The sequence below is a fragment of the Gobius niger genome (assembly GCF_951799975.1).
Source record: "Gobius niger genome assembly, chromosome: 22".
Classification (NCBI taxonomy): Eukaryota; Metazoa; Chordata; class Actinopteri; order Gobiiformes; family Gobiidae; genus Gobius; species Gobius niger.
The window spans coordinates 1,669,709-1,693,231 of record NC_136873.1 but is presented as its reverse complement, the minus strand read 5'-3'; the positions used below and the strand labels follow the sequence as shown (position 1 = coordinate 1,693,231).

The following is a 23,523-nucleotide window of genomic DNA, read 5'->3' as shown; positions in this document are numbered from 1 at the left end:
CAGTGATGTAGTGTGCATGGTCCAGGAGAGCCTCTCTGTGATGTGCACACCCAGGAACTTAGTGCTGGTCACCCTCTCCACTGCAGCACCGTTGATTGTTAGAGTCTCGTTTGTCTTCTCCACATCATCACAGGCGTTTGAGATTGATGTCAGTGATTCAAAGAGCCCTGAGACACAATACCATCCATGAGTTTTTTTTTTACCTTTTTGACACTGAAATACAATTTGCTTAATCATTTGGAACGCGGTGTATTAGACCGAATAGCCATAATCAAAATGAATGTTCTCCCTCGACTGTTGTATGTTATCCAAATGCTACCTACTTACACTCTATCCAAATTGTTTACAAAAAAACACAAAAACACAATATTTCGAGTTTAAATCTCGAAATTACGACTTTTAAACTCCTACTACGAATTTAAATCTCGAAATTACGAGTTTAAATCTCGAAATTTTGTGTTTTAAACACAGAATTATGACTTTAAATCTTGTAATTTTGACTTCCCGTTGGGCTTTTATTTTATAACATGGCGGAAACTGGCTTCCATAATATCCTGATCAGGGTTCCCGTTAGCCAGCTTTTGGCCGGTTTGAAAAGCAAATGGCCGGAAAAAATCATTTCCATTAGCCACATTGTCACTTTAGTCAGTGACTGCCTGCCTTAATATTAAAAAAAGCGCAGTTAGTATCATCATAGCTCTGGAAATGAAAGGCTTTTTCTTTGTGCTTTGTCACATTTTCCAAGAAAACAGCAAACTACAGGTACATTTACTATTATTAAAGTGTGTTAAGAACTCAAGAACTAATAAACTCGATTAGGTTATTCTTTAAACCCGCGTGTGCTCCGTCAGACTGACGCTCTCTCACAGCAGCTCATCCCGGGGCAGTGGCCGGGTTTAGAGGCGCGCTCCTTGGTCAGTCTGCGCAGACCGTCTCGGCTTAGTGACCGCTTTTCAGAGCCGCTCTTGAGTCCAGCAGAGCTGAGTCTGTGGTGAAACTCTCAAGTCTGACTTTTGATGACTTTAGCACCATCGATTTGTCCCTCCATAATATTAAAGCGGGACTTACACCTGAAGTTACGTTAAAGCGCAGAAGGGCATCCTACAGCCCAACCCTCGCTGTGCAGAGCTGGATAAGGACAGCGGTACAGTTCTGTCTCAGATAAAGTGTTTAGTGGGGTACGTCCACGTGACACCTGCCGCTCTCCATCATCTCCACATGCACAACTTTGTTTGGATTTGAGTTGTTGTTGCATTTTTCCCTTCTTTCATTAGAAACAGCTGTGTTTTTGGACCCACTAAAGCACTCTGTTTAGCGCTCTGTCTAAAATGCAGATTGCTATTGATAATAAGCCACATTCATTATGTATTTTAATGGCCCGTAAGTGAAGGCACAGTGTACAGTGAAACCTTACGTTCTGTTGTTCCCCTAAATGTGCCAGAGCATCCTTTAGTAGTTCTTAATGTAATAGCCAATGGCTCGATTGCCAAGGAAAATAACACCGGCGATAACGGACAGCCCTGCCTGGTTGAGCGTCCCAGAGGGAAGTCAGATGAGTTTCAATAATCCCTCACAGTGACGTCTGTGTGTCAGTTACGCAGAGAAGCCCGATGAGAACACGGAGGACCCAGCAGACGTCCAGGCCATCCAGGCAGCACGAGAGACAGTGGGACACCTCAACCTCAAGTCAGCCCCCGACTTCACAGTGCCCAAGCATCTGCGCATGAACACGGAGAGGAAGAGAGGCGAGCTCACTGCGCTGGAGGACACGGTACGCAGCTGCTTCACACGTCACATGCATGCAGTTCGTGATGAACTTTTTACTTTTTTACTTTTACTTTACTATATTTGTCTCCCTTGGGAGGAATTTGGTTCGGACAAGGTCTATGCTACACATTAAGACACCACAAATACAATACACAAAGATACATGTACAGTTAACAAAAGACTCACATGAGTAGTACATTTACTTTGTATACTCCCCCCTTCCCTCTTCACACCCCCACACACACTGAAAAGAAGGAATTGACTAATCGAAGGACCAAATAGTTGAGGTGGGGTGAAATTAGGTCTAGCAAGGTTACAAGAACAATCACAAAAGTAAAAAATAAAATAAATAAAGGTGATGATATACTGTAAAATGCTAATACCCTGAAAGGATAATAATCAGCTAAATTCTGCCCAAACAACGCAATTCTCAAAGGGAAAAAAGCACTTACGAGAATAATATTTGGAGTAATGACGCCATCTAGTGGCGAATTTAAATAAAGTGCCAACAGGAACTGAAGCTACATAAATACTGGCTAGTTTACCTGTAGCAGCCCGTATAAAGTTAGCAGTGGATTATATTGGCAAAGTCCACAGTACACAAATAGTAACATAGAATGAGACATTAGAAATGCCGATGGCAACAGTTAAAGGGCCGCTGAGGGCAGCAGTGAAAGCGTTAAACAAAGGTAACTGCTGCTAGTATATTGGGATCTGAACTATGGTAAAATTGTACTCAACAAAATCATGAGACTTAGCTGAACAAAACGATAACTCGCTTCTCTCGTTGCTATAGTAATCGCAGCAGCACCTAGCTACTGAAGGGGAGAGCCTTCTTAACAGTCACCTTTTCCTGAAGAGGAAAAGTAAAGGCAAAAGCTAAATCAAGTGCCCGGTCTAATGTAAACATGTGTCCATCTCTACAATAGTCTGTGACCACTGTGACTCTGAATCCCTTTCCCTGGATGAATGGCATGGGCAGTGGTTTCAATGGCCGCCCCATCAGGAAGCCCTCAAGTGTCACAGGTTCTGTGTCAGCAACGTCACCAGAGACGAAGCTCAGGTAGAGTAGAAACGGTACGCTGCTGATGAAGAGAGGGAAGTGTATCGGCAAAGTCCTCTTGAAGCTCACGCCCCCCTCCCTTGAAGTTGGTCCACTGGTCACTCACTCTGATGTGGTCCATGGACTGGGTGAGTAGGTGGCTGGTGGAGGCTTCATTTCTACTATCTGCTGGATGTCCTCAGGAAATGTCGGTTGCAGTGCTTGCAGCAGCTCCACAGTCTCTGCTTGTAGGTTGTTTGAGGGGTCCTGTCCACGGAGCTCACTGTTGTTCCTTAGCCGGGGACTGAAGGTGGTGTCGCTTTGGTCTTCAGGACAGGTGACTGATGGTGTGCAGGAGATGGTCTTCCAAAACTATGCGATATCCTCCAACAGCATCGGGCAGGATGGCTCTGGCCTGAACTTCCCTTCGTCTGATGAGTGGCACTCTCCAGATCTGCACCTGCAAAGACTGAGGGATAGAGAAGAGAGAGAGAAACTGAAGCTCTTCTTCCCTACTGGACCAGACTTTCGAAGGGCATGTTGTCCCAACCTCGCTGCTTGTCTGACCGTGAATGGATGATGAGCTTGGTATTGGTGTTGTGGCCAAGGGCAAACTGGGGTACCCGGACTTTGTGTGTGTTTATCAAGTTAGGGAGATCTGACTTGTCCTCACTAACTGCAACAGGTTCAGCGGGCTCTTGTGTCCTTTGCTTACAGATCTCAGCTTGTCCAAGGTTCTTCAGGAGGCTCCTCTCTGCACTGTGCAGTAAGGGCTTGTCTGCTTGGCACAGGAGAGGGGTGGCATGTGAGAGGAGCACTTACTTTAGTACATGCATGTATCGGTAGCTGGGGTGGGGCTGAGGTTAACAGGCACTGCACGGAGTTGGCGGGCCGCGCCGTAAGCTGGACAGGGCCTTGGAGAGTCCACCCCAGCCTTGTGTGGACTGCTGCTGGGCTTCCAGGCGGGCCGGGCTTAACAGATTCAACAGGTGTGACGAGGTGAGGATGGTCTGAGCGGATGAGGAGAAATGGTTCTGCATTTCTAAGGGCAGGAATTGGAAGGTCACGTAGGTGTCTGTACTTCTTCTGTAACTGCTCAACAGGATAAGTGTGAGGGCCGAGGCTGAGGCGACTAGATGTGAAGGCCCTCTCAATCTTGTAGCTGACGTGAGGCTTTGACACTGGTGAGATGTGGAAGGACACAGAATAGCCTTTAAGGACTTGGCTATCCTGCCTGACTGTGCAGAGAGGAAGGTCTTCAGGGGTGCCCTTTACACCGAGAACTCTAGTTGCGGCAGGTAGCAACATGGACCTTTCAGACCCATCGTCCAGGATAGCAAAGGCATTTATGGTCTGGCCACCATAATGAATGAGGATGGGGACGACCTTCAGCAGCACTCGGTTTCCTGTACCTGACTTGCTAGATACATGGTTTCTTCAGAGTGCACAGAGCGGCGAAGTGACCTCGTGCACACCGCCAACAGCGCTTGTTCACCTGGATCCACTCCTTGAGCTGTTCTTATGAGAGTTTTACTACTATCGCTCTCACAGAAGGCCCAGTATGTTCTCTTCTTGGTGTTCCCTGAACTGGCATTGTGAGATAGGACTGACTCACCGTAGTGTGGAAGACGGAGACTGTCTGTTTGGTAGCTCGACTATCACTCTTGGGATGCAGCCTATCATTACTGGTCTTTACTGTGACCTGACTGTCAAACCCTTGACACCACGACTCATAGCGGAGCCACTCTGACAGGTCAAGGAGGGTGTGGCTGGTATCTGGCTGTTTGAACTGGTGTCTTCAGAAATCAGCTTGCTGTTCGGCTGGGAGTTTACTAACGTGTGAGCCACACTTCAGTTCAACCTCCCCCTTAGGGCCCAAGGTCTGCAGGAGGCCTACCAGGGACTGTATCTGCAGGGAGAACCTTTGGAATGCGGCAATGTCTCCTCGTCTCACTTCGGGGGCCTCAAGGACAGTGGCTATCTTTCCGAGGGCAAGTTGATGGGGTTGGCCAAACGTATCGTGGAGGGCTGCCATGGTGTCAGTATATGGGGTTCTAGAGTTCAGGTACGCGTCAGCTATAAGCCTAGCTTCTTCTAAGTACAGGTGGTCTACTAGAATTTGATATCTGAACAGTTCAGTGGTGTTGGTGGGGAGCAGGTTCTCTAAAGCTATGTGAAGCCAGCAAACTCACTTGGATATTTATGATACTTTTTCGTTTTTGATTTTAGAGTTACATTTACAGTTTTTCTCTTTAAGTTTGACCTGACCAAATAAACAAATCAAATAACTCAAACTGTAAAAGCATGTTTTGTGATGCTTTATTTGTTAATGCTCAGTTCCAAAGTGCTGTCAGAAGGTCTTATTTTCTTAAAGGTGTGGAGAGACAGCTCAAGCCGTTTACAGATGTTTACTAAGGCCTGTGTTGATTCTTGTCCACCGTCAGATGCGGCGCAGACAGGAGGAGATGAATGCTCAGATCCTGGCCTTACGAGATGCCAAGGTCCAGCTGGTGGCTCATCTCCAGGGTAACAGCAGGCATCTGCTCAAGGTCCAGGAGCGGCTGCCGGCTGAGCTCCACAGGCCCTGCCCCACTCTGCCCCGCATGCTCCGCTACAAGGAGCTCCGTCAGACATACAGGCAACTCCTCACGCATTTCTGCACATGACTAGTGTCACATTGAATTACTCTCACGTAGGGCGGGGTCATTTGGGGGAAAAAAACAAAAATCAAGATTATTTTCCCCATATTGATCGACCTCAATTTTGATTTGTTTTTTTTTTGGTTTTGGCAATAACAAGAACTAATGTGGTCTTTTGTGGACAAGTAAGTAAACAGTCAGACTCGACACTGTCCTGCTGCATCGGAAAAGACATGCAAAAAACAACAAAACAAGTGGATATGTTTGTAGAATGTCAGAAGCAGACAGACCCCTCACAAGACTTTATGGACTTTAGCGCCAACAACTTATTTTATACATAAAGAAATACTAGTAAACAGTGCATTTATAAGTATAAAAGGACTTCACGGTCCTTGTTGACATACTATTCACATGAGTTTTCTGAACCGCTCCCTTCACCTAAAACCTGTTTGCCATGGGAGACCCTACCCTACCTGACGACATAGCTCCTAGGATCATTCGGGCACTAAAACAACCCCAACACGTTAAAGTGGCAGTTCCCGGGGTCGGGCCCAATACACACCAATGTAATTTAACTCATGTTTCATCCAAAGGGAGGTGTGGCTCAGCAATTGCCCAGCCCTCAAGTAAGTATGGTATTGGGAAAAAATGTAGTATCGTAAGCAAATACCAGAAAAATAAATCTTATATCGTTAGATCCAAGTTTTGATGCTGTTGGTCCAGTGACATAATTAAAGGGACTCGATGCAAGTTGGCCATTTTATACTCACGACTGCCACCTCAGGTCATACGTGTAGTTGCACCTCCTATATTAAGCTTGTGCATGACGGCAACTTTTTAAATGACAGTGCAGGATTTTAGAGGCAGTTGTGGTGAACAGGTCTGGGCTCATTACCTTAGGACACGGCTGGAACATGTAAGGGGAGGAAAATACTTTTAACATTTTTAAACTCTGTATAGTCCCTTTAAAGAATGGGACTTGGTTGTTTCAGCTCAAATAAATATTTTTTTCTCAATTCCCCCCATCTTTAAAATTATTTACCTTATTTACCTTATTTTTGCCAATAGTTCTCCTATTATTCCCCCAAATTATTCAAAGTTTTTCACATATTTCTTGGCATTGGAGATGAAAATTCCAAACATTTTTGTTCTGTTTTCTGGTTCTAGACGGCAAATATTTGAGTATCGGAATTGGAAAAAGTATCATTCAGGAAAACCAAGTATCGTTAAAGTACTGTATCCAAAAAAAAGGAACAGTACCCATCCCTTCTCTCAAGTCACTGTGATGCATCTTTCTTCGACACTAAATGATTTTGTTATGAACATGCAGTGAAAATGTCTAAATCTATCCATGGAATGATACAAACACACCCGCTCGTCTCTCCACTCCAAACGACCGGTGTTGGTGATGGAGCACCTTGATGTGATGCAGGGCCGCGGCGGACGAGCAGGAGGACCAGGACCTTCTACTGCAGCTGGAGGAGGAGGACGACGACCAATCAGAGACTACAGGGCCGACCACCAGCCAATCACACACCCCCATAGAGTCAGTGGGGGAGGAGCAAGTGGAGAACACTGATCTGGAGGATGAGGTTCAGATGGAGGAGCAGGTGCGGCTACTGCACCAGCAGAACGTTATCATTGAGCAGGTGCGTATAGCCCCGAAAACCGCAGATGCTGTAGCCCTCAACAAGGAAAAAGTAATAGGATAATAATAATAGGATCACTAAAATAAGATCGAGAGGTAAAATACATAAATACAAAATAAATATTAATAACAGTTAAATATCAATGAAATAAATTATAAGGTGCTGATATATAAATAATAATAAATAGGCCTAGCAAAAATAAATATGAGCTAAAAGCTAAGCTAAAAAGGCGGGTCTTGAGCCTACTCTTAAAAACATTTCCGTTCTCTGCAGCCCTGAGCTCCTCCTCAGCCCTGAGCTCCTCCTCAGCCCTGAGCTCCTCCTCAGGTGGTTCCAGAGGCGAGGGCCGTAATACTGGAAAGACACACCATGAGTCTTTTTGTTGACTTTAGGAATAACTAGGAGACCCCTGAGGAGGAGCGAAGGGGCCGTGAAGGTTCGTAAGGTAAAAGCAGTTCTGAAAGATAAGAAGGACCAAGACATTAAGACATTTAAAAAACATTAAAAGAACTTTAAAATCGATCCTGAAACACACGGGAGCCAATGCAGCGATTCTAAAACCGGTGTAATGTGGTCCCGCCTCCTGGTCTTCGTCAGGACACGAGCTGCTGAAGTTTGTAAAAGTTGTAAACCTGAGATCCTCTTTTTGGGAAGACCAGGGAGCAGGGCGTTACAGTAGTGGATACGACTGGTGATAAAAGCATGCATGAGCGTCTCCGTGTTGGCCCGAGAGAGAATGGGGACGACTCTGGCTTTGTTCTTTAGATGGTAAAAACCTGTCTTTGTGATATTCTTCATGTGTGGAATAAAAGTCAGCTCAGAGTCAAAAATCACACCCAGGTTCTTCACCTGTGAGGGAGGATTCATAGACAGTGACTGTAGTTTGGGTAAAAGTCTCTCTCTCTGGGCCTCAGGACCGATGATTAACATTTCAGTTTTGTTCTGGTTAAGCTGGAGAAAGTTTTCTGCCATCCAGGATTTGATCTAAAATGCAGTTAAAAAGTGCATCTATTGGCCTGGTGTCATCAGGAGACATGGAGATGTATAACTGTGTATCATCAGCAAAACTGTGGAAGTTGACCCTGTGTCTCCAAGACACATCACCAAGAGGGAGCATATACAGATTAAAAAGCACTGGGCCTAAAATCGAACCCTGGGGCACACCACAGGGCAGCAACAGGCTGCTGCTGAGATAATGCTAAGTTCTTGCAGTGCTTCAACCGTTTTTCTGCAAAAAAAATCCTTGATAAGAGTCTTTATATCAGGATCGTGTTGCTAATGGAGCCAAAAAAACACTTGCGTGACTTGTGCTAGTAGCGCAGGATGCTATATTTCACTAAGCCAAAGCTGGAGCTATCCCAATGCACTTCTTTGCATACATTTGTCTAAAATGTATAAAAATAAAGTGGTTCTTATATCTATTGGTAAATATGATGAGCAATTTTATATCCAAGAAATTGGTCCCATTGATCATTATACGAGATTATCTGCAAATCATAAATGTACGTAACGTGTGTATTTGCAGATGGAGGCAGCAGTGCGTGAGTGGGACGCCTCTCTCCGGATGCTCCTCCACCAGAAGCTTCGTTTGGACCAGAAGCTGAAGCTGGCGGACCTCCGACAGCTCACTGTGCTCCAGGAGCTGCTGCTGCTCAAGCACTTCGAGAGGAGAGAGGACAGCCTGCAGGAGAGGCTGAGTGTCAAGGCCAATGAAGAGGACGCCATCACGGTACGACTCAGAGGATGTGTCCAAGCATTTAGTTTGTTCAAAGATAAGGGCTGAACTACTTTGACCTGTAATAATCCATACTATTGTTTTCAGAAGCTTATGTGGCAGGGAGCGATATTGTTTTCCTCCGCTAAAGAAGCACAGTCTCTAGAGCTATGATGTCATCACTTAATAAACGTGTACTTGATGACGTCATCGCTCTACTTCGGGTCCAACTTGAGCCCTATTCACTATAATGGGATTTAGCTCTTTTTAAACATCTGATCACAAAGAAACTCTGGATTTTCTTTAGTAATGCTTTTCTGGCTTATTTTTCCATACACAATGAAGGCTTATTTTAAAAAGGAAAATAAAAGTTTTAAGGTAAAAAGGCTATCTACTGTATATGTATTTAGTGAATGTGCTCTATACAACCTCCTGTTCTGTTGTCCATTGCAGTTGAGGGTGGAGGAGCTGACGGAGCAGCTGGAGACCAAGCGGAGGGACATCTCCAAAGTGCAGGAGCGTCTGAAGGCCCTGAGCGCCGCCTTCATGGCCTCTCTGGGAGAAAACAACAAGTTTGAGGAGTTCCTCACCCGAGTGTTCAAGAAGAAGATCGAGAGGCTGAAGGAGAAGGCAGCAAATGAAGGTGCGGTGTGTTTACCCAGAGCAGACGTTTACACAGACGCATATGCAGTGAGAGAAGAAAATCCTTTTTAACACTACACTCAAAAGAGTCACTTAAAAAAATAATTAGTTTCAAACAAATTATTGAAAACCCCCCGATTTTCCTTTGAATAGCCCGGAATTGATTAAGGTTTGACTGTATGAACTATGTTTATTTCAATTGACAATAACTTTGGACCTCAATGAAATAGAAACACAGTCTTTTAGCATCTTTTAGCATAGTTCTGCTCTTCATTTGAGTGCTAGCTCGTCCCTCGAGTCCTCCGGGGAGCAAAGTTACAGCATGGCACAGAACTAGTCAAAAAATTGCTCCCCCTGGATATAAAACGGCTTTTGCACATGTTTCCTTGTCCCTCATGCCTTCCAAACAAAGAGTTAGTGGTTTATCTCTGACTGTTTGGGCTAATGTGTCGCCATGAGTCACAACTAGGGCTGGGTACCGTTAAACGATACCAGTTTGGAATCGGTATTTTATAATCCCCAAATGAAAGTATTGAAAGCAGGTACATCTTATATCTTTAGATCCAAGTTTTGATGCTGTTGGTCCAGGGACAGCATTAAAGCAAGTGCCTTGGTTGTTTCCGCATTTTTGCCCTATTTGTATGAATTTTTTCCCCCAATTTTATTTTGCTTGCCCAATTTTTTCTTGTTTTCCCAACTTTTCTCCCCAATTTTACCTAATTTACGTAAACCGTTAAAGTACAGATACCCAGCCAAGTGTTTTGTGTGTCCTAGTACTAGTTACTCTTTTCAAAATAGTCACTCTCCCTGTCTTATCATTTCCTTACTCCTTCAGCTCAGAACGTAACCATAGCAACTGCTGAGCAACACAGGCTGTAATGAGCATGTATGTTTGACTATATGTACGAGTATGTGAGTGTGAGGCTTTGAGTGCCGGGATTTTGCTGTCATTTGTGTTTCGGTGTTGAACATGTGTGTTTGTGTGTGTTTGTGTAACAGAGCAGGACGAGGACAGTGGTGGAGACACCGATGATGACTCATACTGGGATGAGGATGAAGATGAAGACGATGCAGACGATGCAGACGATGCAGACTTGGTTGAGTGGAAAGCTCCTCTAGACGACAGCGTGTGTCCGCCAAGTGGGTACAAGCTGTGGAAAAACGACCATTTCCTTTTCCGCAGTAGAGTCGATCTCTCTGGCTGTAATGCAAGTGCAAAGGCAGCCATTTTTACAAAAACGAAAAAGATTTTTTTTCTCAAACGTGAAACTAAGATGACATTAGCTCAGTTTATTTCTTTACTGTTTACTTTACTTCTGCCAAAGCTGTGCATGAAACCTGAAGAACGGTGTGTGTTCTTCAAGTTTTTCATGCACGTCGCTGCAACCTCGCACTCGACCGCACACCACGATTCAGATCTGCTGAAGCCACCGCGGAGGAAAACACAGGCTTTAAACCATCCTGCAGAGGCACACAGGCGGGTCTGGCCTATGACAGCCCCAGGGAGAACACCGTCAGGGCTCATGCATCAGGGGAAACATGTTAAACTCGTGTCTGTCGCCAACTCACTCATCAATCAATCAAAGTTTATTTATACAGCACTTTACAGCAACACCAGGAGGACCTAAGTGCTTCACAGAAAGACTAATAACCTACCAACCTACTTTTTTTTATGATAAATGTATACATCACGTGTTTAAATCGCTGCACGGTTTAGGAAAAGCCTCTGAAGGGCCGTGGCGGTAATATGGCTGTAATATTGTTTTATCTTGTAAGATTTTTATATGTCATATTGACGACGTGGGGATTATAAAATGGTGAGATGCACTGGTCTCCACGACAGTTTAAAGAGACGGTCGCAGCTACAATCAAAGTTTTGTCGTGACAGTTTCAGGCCTCAGGCAAGTGCTGAGGCAAGTGACACCCGCTCTGCATGCTAGCAGAGCTTATTTTCATGGAAAAGTGCAGTGAAAGTCCGGTTTATGCCTGGCCTCAGTAGTAGTGTTCCAAAATATCAGACTCTGCCTGATAGATACAGACGGCATCTCTGAAATCGCCCATATATGGTCATTTTTGAAAACAGTTAAGGGGGAAAACTAATAATTCAAAAACTACTGTAACAAACGCTGAATTATGAATATAGTTTTCTACTAAATAAAGATACAAAGACATGGGGAGGAGCAAAGTGGTCCAACAGCCCATAAATACATGAATAACGGAGAATGCTAACTTGATGCTACATGTTAGCATCGGGCTAATGCTAACGGTTAGCTAGCGCTTGCTACAACTGCCGTTTTTTCACTTCTACTGAAAAATCTGCTGTGAGAAAATATCCATATGGGCCCGATTTAGACTTGACTTTATTTGTATGTGATAAATAAGTTCATATTCCACCAGAAAATGGCTAAAAAGAGTGGAAGATTGTGTTTCTGTAAAGATTCTATTTTCCCCCTCGGCGAAGCCACGCCCCCTTCTATGACGAGATGCCGTCTGTATCTATGTCAGTCGCAGCTCGTCTTTAGTCGTATGCCGGTTCTATTTTAAATGGTTGTCCTTGTCTCACTGTACAATCTAAGACCTGCAGTTTTCAGCTACAATCGAAGTTTTGCTCCACGACGAGTGATCGCTCATCGCAGACAGCCAATGCACACCCTGCTTTGTGCCAGTGTGATATCTCATTTGAATGCCAAGACCTTCTAGTATCTAAAAATACAGTGGGAACCAGATGTTCACATACACTAAATAAAAAGACACATGTGCATTTTTTTCTCAGTGTCTGACATGAAACCAGAATTAATTGGAAGACCCAGCTGTGGCTAAGCTTTAAAGGTGGGGTATTAAGTTTTTTTCAGGCACATAGTACCATTCTATAGCCTACTCAAATAACTATGCTGCCCAAAATTGTTTGGAAAATGCAGCAAATATCAAAAACAACTTAAAAGAAATTTCCCTCATAGCAAAACTGACGCTGCGATTTGGCCTCTGTCCCTAATGAAACTCTGTGCCTGTCCATGCGCTCTCCCCTTTCAATACATTGTTGTTGTTGTTTAAATTTCTCCTTTTTTTATATGTGTATGTAAATGAATACAGACAACATAATCCAGGGGTTTCTTACAAAAGTGTTTAAAATAGATACATTGAAAGCTAAGTCTGCAGGGGCGGGTGCTGTGGGCTGAACTGAGGAAGAGAACATGGGAGGGGAGTTCGCCCCCAGGCGGAGCCTCGTCCCCTCCAGCAAAACAGCAGGAAAATGGCTACTGGCAGAAAGTTGGGATGGTGTTCTCAGGCTTGCACGATTCCCCCTTTTTCCTGCAAACGTGACGATCTCCAAAAATGAAAGTCTTTATCCTTTAGGCATTTGCAAACTCCAATCTGGCTTTTTTGTGTGTTTCTTTTGGAGTAAGGGCTTTTTCCTGGCAGAGAACCTTCTCAGCCCGTGTCGGTGCAGTAATTGTTTCACTGTGGATGATGACAAACTCTGATCAGGTTCAGCATCTTCACCAGGTCTTTCGCATTTGTTTTTGGGTTGATATTCACATTTCAGACCACAGCACCCGCCTTCTTTCTGATCTATATGATGGCTGGACATTTCCATCATTGTTTGAACCAATCAATGTGGCCCACAAGGACGAAAAAAGGGCTAGTTATGATTAGTCCTGAGAACACACACAAATAAGACACTGATCGATAGATGACAGTGCCATACGGTCCCGCCTCCAGAACATATACACACACTCCAGGACTGAGTTGCAGGCCTAACACAGAGCATGCTCACCACACTGAAGACTCTTCATTGGTTACTTTCACTCGCACAATACAGATAATGCATTTGTTAGGTAATAGTCTGCTGTTTAAACGACGTTATCTAGCTAGCTGTTGGACTTGTGAATGTATCAGGTATTTCTGTAAAGTATCATGGAAAAAAAAATCTATTGATATCACGTTTTCCAGCCGCTGAGGCACCAAAACAGCCCCCAGTTCAGTGAGATTCAGGCGGTGTACTTACTTATTCCTCCCTCTTAGTGAATTTTTACATGTTATGCCCATTAAAAATATGCTAACACGTAATTGTTTGGATGGTATTAGATTAAGCAGACACTGCATACTCATTCTTATGATTTTGATGAAGGCAGAAATGTGAGAAATTCCAAACTGTGTACTTACTTTTTCTTCCAACTCTATGTGTAACATCTGTGTCAGCGAAATACAACTTACACCGCACTTGCCGTCCCTAACCATAACCCTAATCCCGACAAGCAACAGGTTAAACATGACAATGAAGGTAGGGCGGCAATGTGAGAGCCAGCAGCAGCCTATCTGACTTCACCAATCACACCCACATGCATTGACATGAACTATAACCATTAATACTTGCACTGAAGATTGAAGAACAGCGCCATCATCTGCCAAATGAGCAGGCAAACAGCTGAACTCTTCTGATTACTGGTGATAGGAGCTTGTTTGGATCTGTGGTCAAACAAAACGCGCCACATTCACACAGGAGTGGTGTGTGAGGTGTCATGCTCAGGGACACGATGATGACAAAGTGTTTTTGTTGTGCCAGAGTGCGAGCCGGCTCTGTTTGAGAACACACTGCAGCTAAGGGAGCGCAGGCTGGACCTGGAGGAGCAGCTGCAGGAGGAGAAGAAGAGCTCTGAGGCTCTGAAGAAGGACTGGGACACGCTCGCCAAAAAGGTATTTCTTCACATCAGACGATTTACTGTCTATGAATTGGACCAAGTTCACAACATTTAATCGGTGTTAGATACATATCCACGATCTACCTTAACTAGGCTGAAAAGTAACAAAAGCCTGCAGTGGACCGGACGTCGCTGCCGTCTTTCGTCGATACTTTCACTCATATGTGCCGCGGGCCTCAGCGACACGGGCCAAAATCACCCTGAGTCATATAACGATCAAATTGCAAATGCGATTAATTGTTCAGTCCTACTTGAAAGAACTTGAAACCTGAAATGTCATGTTGTCCTTGTGGTAGAAAAAGACGGTGAGCAGCAGTCGTAAAGCCTTGGAGGAGGATCTGGAGATGATGCAGCGAGAGAAGCAGCAGAAGATGAACGAACTGGACGTGGTGGTCCCCCTGCGCTTACATCAGGTAACTTCACAACAGCACCGCAGGGATCTGACCGTTGATGCGCTGCTGACTTTGCTTTAGACAAGGGGTGTTGAAACGTTTTCCATCATGGTGATCAGAATCACCCTAATGAAGATTGATGACCTCTCACCTTTATTTAGCCCTGGAACCTCAAAGGCCCCTTTTTTAACTCATGCAGTATGAATTTACTGTTATGTAAAGCATTGAATCCGTTCACTGAGGCGGCTCTTTAACACACTGATGTGTGACTGAGCTGTGGTGACAACAATATGCATTTTGTCACTTTTATAAAGTTTTGTTTGTATTATTATTTTTATTACTAAATGTGCTCCTGTCAATCAACAGTGGTTGCGCATGAATCACTCGAGGGTGGGGGCGAGGGGGGTGGGGGGATTGGTGCAGTGGCTTATGGGATGGCACATAGCTCCTAATCACCGGTTAGCATCAGAGGTCCCTATGCTAAAGGGGCTATGATAGTTAGCATCGAGGCTCCTTTTCCTAACTCCTTCCTAACTGACAGACCAATTCGGAAGCTTCTTGTCATGACGGACGCTGACGCACATCCTGTTGGCGTTAGACCTCTTACCAATCTGATCATTTCAGGAGGAGCCGAGATCCTCTTCCCGTGCCTCCCTGCTTGTTTTCCAGTCGAGTAATTCGCTGGGCTTGATCTGACAGGCGCTGCAGCATCGCGGCATCCGAAATGTTTTTCCTGAATGTGATAGGATTGGCTCTTAATGAAGCAATACCTGCGCGATATCCTCCAAATCATTGCAATATGCAACAGATAATATCTGTCTTCACAGAAGTACTTCCAAACATGTTCGTTGTAATGTCCACGGTTCAGCTCGTCTGCTATATTCTTTGCAGCGCGTCCATCCAACACGACCAGTGTTTACCCAGTATGTAAATACACACAAAGTCACGCCCGTACTGCACACTCCCAAATCTCCCTAAACAAGCTGGTTTGAACCTAAAGTTTGCACTTTTAAATATACTGCTAGCCTAAACATGTAGAGACTTCCTCTTGACTTCAACTGAATGATTCTGCAAAAAAGCGGAAATCACAAATACAATTTTTTTTTTTAAATGTGCGTTTCTCTCGGAACTTGGGCTGCCTCTGGTGCCTCTGGTGTCTCTGGTTCTCGTGACGGGGCACATATATTCAAGATAAAGTACAACTACAGTATTGAGACTTAACTATGTTAAGCAGGCCTGGTCTCATGCGAAATCACAGAAACCTCATGATCTTTTCCTTAAATGCAGCCAGTGCAGGTTTAGGGACCAGTCGTGCTCTTGCACTGCCGTTTAAGTTGTTGTTAAAAATATGAGCTTTGCTTCGCAAGCTAAACCTGTAGGTGCCCCATGATAATAAGCTGCAGCAAGCCAGTTATCATTGGAACCGTGATGCACAGTTTTCTTATCATTAAAGAAGACAAACGTGCGTACGACTTAAGTTACACATTGTGGGACTGTAGACTGAGACTTCACTGGCACAGTTAAAGTTACGCCAAACAGCTCCAGTTTGTGTAACATTATGTGACTGTCAGTAGCTAGACGTTAGCTAGACGTTAGCTAGACGTTAGCTAAAGTGTTCTTACCTTAGAGCAGACGTATGCTTGTTTATTTTTGAGACATTGGGAGTTGGGCCACATTGTCTGATCAATTTTTAGTATGTTATGTAGGAGACGCTCCAGTTGTGTTTTCGGCTTTGGGAAGGGAAAGAACTCAACTGCCACCCTGTGGTACCTAGTGATTAGATTAAAATTCAATTAAAGGGATATTTCAGGATTTTTGACATAGGGCCTCATTTCCTAGTTATCCAGAGTGTTGCTGATTTCTGGAGATATTTTTTTTTGTAATTCATGCAGTTCTTATATTTGAAGAGTTACGTGGCGCTAGGCTTGTGCTAGGCTAGCGCATTTTTATGGCATCAGCTACACTGCATTAAAACAGTGTGACCCGCTCCACAGTGCACCTGAGGCAAATCACTTATAACACCAGACTAACCATATAAGTGTCTGTGTCTAATTTTTGGAATATAACTGACCTGCATCACATGAATGATCGCATTTTGAGGGACTATTTTGCAGCAGATCACTCCGCCGCCGCGTACTTTATACAACCACGAAGCTGATGCTGCTCAAATATAAGTTATTTTAAATGCAAAATGGTTAAAATTATTCTATCGACACAGACATTTATATGGTTAGTCTGGTGTTATAAGTGATTTGCCTCAGGTGCTGTGTGGAGCGGGTCAGACTGTTTTTAATGCAGGCTAGCTGTTATCATAGAAATGCACTAGCCTTGCATTAGCCTAGTGCCATGAAACTCTCCAAACAAAAATCTATATCTCCAGAAATTAGCAACACTCTGGATAACTAGGAAATGAGGCCCTAAATCCTAAAATATCCCTTTAATTGCCCAGCCCTGCTCTGTAAATACTCATATATGGTCATGTTCTAAGCAGCCAGAGGGGCAAACAAAGAGGAGAATAAAATGAACTTTCTCTTACTTTAACAAATGCTGAATTGTGAACATATTTTTTTTACTAAATAACGATACAGAGACATGGAGAGGAGTAAAGTGGTAAACAGCCCATAAATACTTTAAATGGACAATACTAACCGTGACTCTAACGTTAGCTTCAGGCTATGCTAACATTGGCAACGAGTGTGCACACTGTTGTTGTGTTCTTGGGCAAGACACTTCACTTCTTTTTAGTTTGTTGAGATCTGGCTGGTTCTGAGCCAGTTTGCGCTTGTTGTTTTGTTTGCGTCTCAGATGGAGTTCCTGTCGGACGCGGAGCTCCTCACTGACCTGGGCCTGGCATTGGTGCTGGATTGCCGTGAGTTGAGGCGTCTCCAGAGCAGGATCTCCGAGCTGCAGCGCGAGAAGAGCCACCAGAGAGAGCTGTTCCACCAAGCACGTCAGCAGCATGTGCGGCTGCAGCAGGAGTGTGCAGACATGGACTCGTGCATTCATGGTACCACACTCAAATAGTTGCCCTCGGTGGGTTAGACTTATTTTGAAATAGCTGTACTTTTACTTGAGTGACTCTTTCCACTGTGAGTAAATCTATAAGCGATAAGCTTCACATTCCCTTAAGAAAATGAATTAACTTTTCATTGTTTTGGACTTTCATTTGTTTTGTTTTTTTTGCATTTATCTTGAAACACATTCTTGGTCCCTACTCCTACTTTCTGGTTTGTTTTCCTCGCTCATTTTCACATCGGTCAAATGTTGTTTCTGATGTTTTCTCTCTTCCACAAATCGTTCCCTATTGTACCGATGAAGAGGTGTAAACAATATCATATCAGACAAGCCTTTTATGTGAATTTCATCTGATGCGTTTATTTTACACTTTAAGAATGATGAACGGGACAGGACAAGCCCCATTAAAGGGAAGACAGTGTTGGCATAGATACAGACGGCATCTCGTCATAAAAGGGGGCGTGGCTTCGCCGAGGGGGAAAATAGAATCTTTAGAGAAACACAATTTTCCCTCTTTTTAGCCATTTTCTGGTGGAATATCAACTTATTTATCACATAAATAAAGTCAAGTGTAAATCGGGCCCATATGGATATTCTCTCACAGCAGATTGTTCAGTAGAAGTGAAAAAACGGCAGTTGTAGCAAGCGCTGGCTAACCGTTAGCATTAGCCCGATGCTAACATGTAGCATTATGTTAGCATTCTCCGTTATTCATGTATTTATGGGCTGTTGAACCACTTTGCTCCTCCCCATGTCTTTGCATCATTATTTAGTAGAAACTATGTTCATATTTCAGCATTTGTTACAGTAGTTTTTGAATAATTAGAGAAAATATACATTTTTTCAAAATTGTTTTCCCCCTTAACTGTTTTCAAAAATGACCATATATGGGCGATTCCAGAGATGCCGTCTGTATCTATAGGGGAAGAAACAAAGTACTGTCATCCTCGAGACCTGTCTTACACAGTCATGCTCTAATCCAAGGTTAAGGTGAGCTCCATACGGGTGATCGCTGCTGTTGTTTAAGTAAGTAAGTGCTTTATTTGTCAGTCCTGAGCCCAGGCCTCAAACTCTGTTATAAAATGACCCACCTGTTACAACGAAAGGGAAGCAATGCCCTGTTTGTGATTGTGAACATAGTTTTTGTCTATCATAGAACTATTTTTATTGGGGTCCCTGGGAGATTTTGGATCAATAAGGGGTCTGCGAATCCTCAGACTTCGGAAATGGCTGATTTAAAACATAATTAAATTGCCAACCACAGCCTCCGGACGTGACCACATTGCAGTCGCTTGTTTCGTCCCCGTAGGAAAGTTGGCCCTTTGCATTAACCCTTCCTTCAATGCCAGGCAACCCGTCAGAATCGCCTGGCTGAAGGATTAACCTATTGTCTTATAACAAGTGTAGTTGTAGTTGTCTGTGGCGGCTGATGCTGCAGTGACTGTGTGCTTTCAGTGCTGAAGGAACGGTGCGAGGAGCTGATGAGGATGAAGTTCGGCCGGCTCGTGGACCTTCAGGCGCTGCAGACCCTCTCTGGGAACAGGGTCCTGGAGGAGCTGAAGCAGGAGAAGTGTCAGCGCGAAGCCAAGTACGCCAGAGACATCAAAGAGTGGGATGTAAGTCCAAAGAGCTGATAGTTCAGTCAGGTGACGAGCAGCAGGGGGCGTGCACGTGTTATTATGGGGAATGGAAAGCCCAAGTCTAATCGGTGAGAATGTCAGCGGTGCGTGTCGAGACCGTCCGGACATTGTCAGACAATGGATGGCTATCGTCATCTGTGATCTTATTGCAGACACGATGCACTGCTTTACTATATTACTGAGGTAAACTGGTTTGTTGTTGGCCTATTATTTTACTGCCCTGTTTAGCAACTCTGCCAAGTTTAGCTTTGTTTTTGACAGTTAAATGACCAAACCAAGAGACTATGTTAAATATCAGTACGCTCTCAATTAAACACTGATAAACCCTTGTTAAGATGTGGTCACTGACCTCATACCCTCTCAGCTGACGAAGTCTTTGCTGTGCTTTCTTGTAAACACAGTCAACATGTTCGTTTAATCTGAAAGAATTGTCCAAAATTGTTCCTAAATACTTGAATGAGTCCACTTGCTCTACATCATGTCCGTTTAACTGAAGTGGTTGGAACAGTGGATTTGACGGCTCCAGTTTCCTTTGGCTGCTGAAGCACATTTCTTTTGTCTTATTTACGTTAATTTGGAGGTTACTGTCCTGGAACCATTTCATAAGCTCGACGGTCGAGTTTACATAGTGAGTCAATGTTAGTGAGACGTGCGACCAATGCCAGGTCATCAGCATATTTGATTCATGTTAAAATGTTTGTGTCATTTTGTGTACGATTATGATTTTAATAGATTTTATTGGAACTAAACCCTTGTGTTGCCTTCGCGGGTCATTTTGACCCGCTAAATACAGTGAGCTCTTTGTTTCCAGTAAAAAGGCTGAGGCCTCATTGCTCTTCAGTCATAAACTGAGAAGTGAGGAAGGAAGTTGAGGAGCTTCTGCTTTAGACAGAACTTCAGACTTCTGCTGCATTTAAGAGTCATATCATATTCTGAAACTCAAATCTGTAGTAAAAACATAATATATGGAAAATTATTATTACAATTACAAAAAGAAAAATATTTGAAAATACCTAGACCAAGGCATTCAACTATTTCAAACTTTTCATCAGCAGAGAGATTCTTTTTCTTTCCTTTGTTGCTTGATAATGGTGGTCTGCTTCCCGCACGTCAATTCCGCGTGGAGTTTAGACGCACAGACGGGCGCTAGTGGCCTTTCATACTGTTTGGTAGCTGCAGACTGTCCACACGATATTCTCGTTGAATTTGAATCTCGCCATTGATTTCTGCGTGGACCGTCCACGTAGTTAGAAATATTTTCAGGACGCTAACGCGGAAAACTGAGCAGACAGACAACTGTGCGTAATTGGCTCATGCACTTCAGCGTCTCAAACCCCACCTCCACGTGCTCCTGCTCCTGAAGTAGAGCAAGCTGAGCGATGGAAAGCACATAAAACACAAAGTTTAAGTTTTCTCCCTCGAAGATCCAGTTATTTTGTTATAAAGGTGTCTGCAAGTGGTGACAATATTCAAAAATGTGCTTGATGTTGGTCAGTGTACGCTTATGTCTGGATACTACAACTCCCTGTTGTCCTCAGCTGAAGGTTCTGGACGCCCGTGAGGCTCTGATGAAGGCTACGAGGAGCAACACAAAGCGCCTGGTCAACTTGAACAAACTCTTCAACCAGAAGAAAGAGCTGGAGCACAAGCTCCACTTGCGCCAGAAGAGAATGGTAAGAAGTTCAAGTTCACAGTTGAAACTAGGGCTTGTTCAAATCTAAATCACAATCTGAATGGTTATGAGGAGTAGCATTTTTTAGGTTTTCATGTCCTCTACAGAGAACCTAATATGACTCAAACTGTGGTTATAGTATCGAACTGGTCAGTGTTACTCCCGTCTGACACAGCCAGCGTGCCAGGTCTATGTGAAACAAAACAAAAGAAACTTAAGTAGCAATAGTACAGATACAGACAGCAACGCGTCAGTTTAGGGGCATGCCCAGGGCTGAGGAAGTATGTTTTATGCAATCACAATTTTTCCACTCTTTTTAGCTTCTTTTTTTCTTCTAACTTCTTTTTATTAGTCGATTTGTTTGTCAATGAATTGAAATCATTCTCTCGTCCTTGATTGTGGAGCGGGGGGTGGGGAGTGAGGGTTGGGAGCACAGGGAAGGGCGGTAGTTCAGCTTTGTGACAGCCTGGTGGATAAAACTGTTCTTCAGTCGACTGGAGCTGGTTCCAGGATTCCGCAGTCTCCTGTGTGATGGGTGTGTTGGGTCTCTGGTGATTTTGACAGCTTTGCGGGTGAGACGGGTGGAGTATCTCCTTAATAGAGGGGAGAGGGGCTCCGCAGATCTTCTCCGCTGATCTCACGATGCACGGGAGGCACCTTCAGCCGTGCCACACAGTGATGGAGCTGGTCAGGATGCTCTCTATAGTCCCTCTGTAGAAGTTGCACATAACGGAGGCTGGGACTCTGGCTCTTCTCAATGAGAAAGTAGAGACGCTGATTGCTTTTCTTGACCAGTGATGTAGTGTGCATGGTCCAGGAGAGCCTCTCTGTGATGTGCACACCCAGGAACTTAGTGCTGGTCACCCTCTCCACTGCAGCACCGTTGATTGTTAGAGGAGCATGCTGGACCCACGCTCCTCAAAAGTCCACAACAATCTCTTTTGTCTTCTCCACATTTAGAGACAGATTGTTCTGTGAGCACCACATGGCCAGACTGCTCACTCACTCCTGTAGTTTGACTCGTCTCTGTTGCTGATGAAGCCCACCACTGTTGTGTCGTCTGCAAACTTGATGCAGAGGTTCGAGTCGTATTTTGGAGTGCAGACATGGGTCAGCAGAGTGAACAGGAGGGGGCTCAGCACACAGCCTTGGGGAGACCCTGTGTTCAGTGTGATGGTTCCGACACGTACAGCCTGTGATCTCCCCGTCAGAAAGTCCAGCAGCCAGTTGCACAGTGATGTGTTGATCCCCAGCTGGAGCAGTTTGTGTATTAGCTGCTGTGGGATTATAGTGTTTAATGCTGAGCTAAAGTCTAAAAACAGCATTCTAACGTAGGAGCCCTTTGTTTCGAGGTGAGTGAGGGCTGTATGAAGATCAGTGGAGATGGCATCTTCAGATGAGCGATTGGACCAATAAGCAAACTGGTTTGGGTCAAGGGTGGGAGGGAGAACAGAGTTGATGTGGTGCATGACGAGCCGCTCAAAGCACTTCATAAGAATTGGAATGAGTGCTACTGTCCGGTAGTTCCTGGTTAGCATTGTCCATTTTTCAAGTATTTATGGGCTGTTGATCCACTTTGCTCCCCTCCATGTCTCTGTATCTTGATTTAGTATGAAAATATCTTTGTTTTCCCCCTCTGGCAGCTTCGAACATGGCAATTGTGGTGATTCCAGCCTGTATGCTTGGTTCTATTTTCTACCTATTTATCAAGAGAAAACCTCTCATGGGAATTCACTGTTTATAGTCCTTTCCCGGTGGACTATAAATATATTCATCACACACAAATAAAGTCAAAATCAGGTCCAAATGAATGTTTTTTCACAGCAGATTGTTCAGTAGAAGCTAAAAAACAGCACTCGTAGCTTCATGGTAAGCATTGTCCAAGTATTTATGGGCTGTTGAACCACTTTGCTCCTCTCTCTGTCTCTGAATCTTTATTTAGTTGTCATGTTCTGCCTGTGATTTTAGTCGTATCGTTCATCTCGTCTCCTCCTGCGCCGGGACAGTAACGCCAGTGTGGACTGTTTCAGGGGAGAGAGTTCGAGAACAGCCAGAGCCGCGGGGACCAGCGGGACATCGCAGATCTGCAGGAGCTGGTGAGGGCCCAGGCCGAGCAGGCTGATGCCCTCCGCGCTGAGTTCCACCTGCTGTCCCGAAAAGGAGGACACATCCTTCCCCCGGGCTCATCAGACCCAGCCCCACAGCCACCAGGCCCCGCCCACCAGCAGCATGTGATCCCGGGAGAGTGATTACGTTAGCACTGGATGAAGGTTTCTACGCTAGAGTCCAACACTCGTACACTGCGAGGACCATTTCTTTATAAATCATTTTTCATATGTAACACGCTCTCATTGGCTTATTCCCAAACACAAAAGCTTTTTCGCTCACAGACTTACCGTTCATTTGAGTTCTGAGTTTGTGAGTCTGACTGTGGACCTCACAATAATATGTACTGCATGTATTGAATATACTTGTGAAATAAGGATGTCAAACCTTTGTACTTTTGCAGTGATTAAAACCAGGATGCCCAGAGAATCCGTGTATCATTCGTTCAATCAATATTCAAATTGAAATCAAGGAGTTCCGGTGATGACGTCAAGCTGAGAGGTGCGGGCTCGATAGCTCCCGACCAAGCTACCGCTAAAGTTATA

At 44.4% G+C, this 23,523-nt stretch overlaps 2 protein-coding genes across 2 annotated transcripts in view; one reads left to right on the top strand and one right to left on the bottom strand.

Moving 5' to 3' along the window:
• Positions 1-4,715, bottom strand: part of pum3 (pumilio RNA-binding family member 3) — a 55,353-nt gene extending 50,638 nt beyond the window's left edge. Inside the window, exon 1 of the mRNA XM_079580846.1 lies at positions 4,707-4,715. The gene's annotated coding sequence lies outside the window, so the exon portion shown is untranslated. The remainder of the gene's footprint in view (positions 1-4,706) is intronic.
• cfap44 (cilia and flagella associated protein 44) overlaps positions 1-23,121 on the top strand; it is a gene marked incomplete at its 3' end in the record, with an annotated part of 58,384 nt that extends 35,263 nt beyond the window's left edge. The window contains exons 24-35 of the mRNA XM_079581147.1: positions 1,594-1,771; positions 5,254-5,447; positions 6,881-7,097; positions 8,623-8,826; positions 9,265-9,454; positions 10,453-10,593; positions 14,018-14,148; positions 14,450-14,566; positions 17,351-17,552; positions 19,016-19,176; positions 20,739-20,873; positions 22,903-23,121. Of these exons, the coding sequence (XP_079437273.1) occupies positions 1,594-1,771; positions 5,254-5,447; positions 6,881-7,097; positions 8,623-8,826; positions 9,265-9,454; positions 10,453-10,593; positions 14,018-14,148; positions 14,450-14,566; positions 17,351-17,552; positions 19,016-19,176; positions 20,739-20,873; positions 22,903-23,121 (2,089 nt within the window). The remainder of the gene's footprint in view (positions 1-1,593; positions 1,772-5,253; positions 5,448-6,880; positions 7,098-8,622; positions 8,827-9,264; positions 9,455-10,452; positions 10,594-14,017; positions 14,149-14,449; positions 14,567-17,350; positions 17,553-19,015; positions 19,177-20,738; positions 20,874-22,902) is intronic.
• Positions 23,122-23,523: the final 402 nt, after the last annotated feature.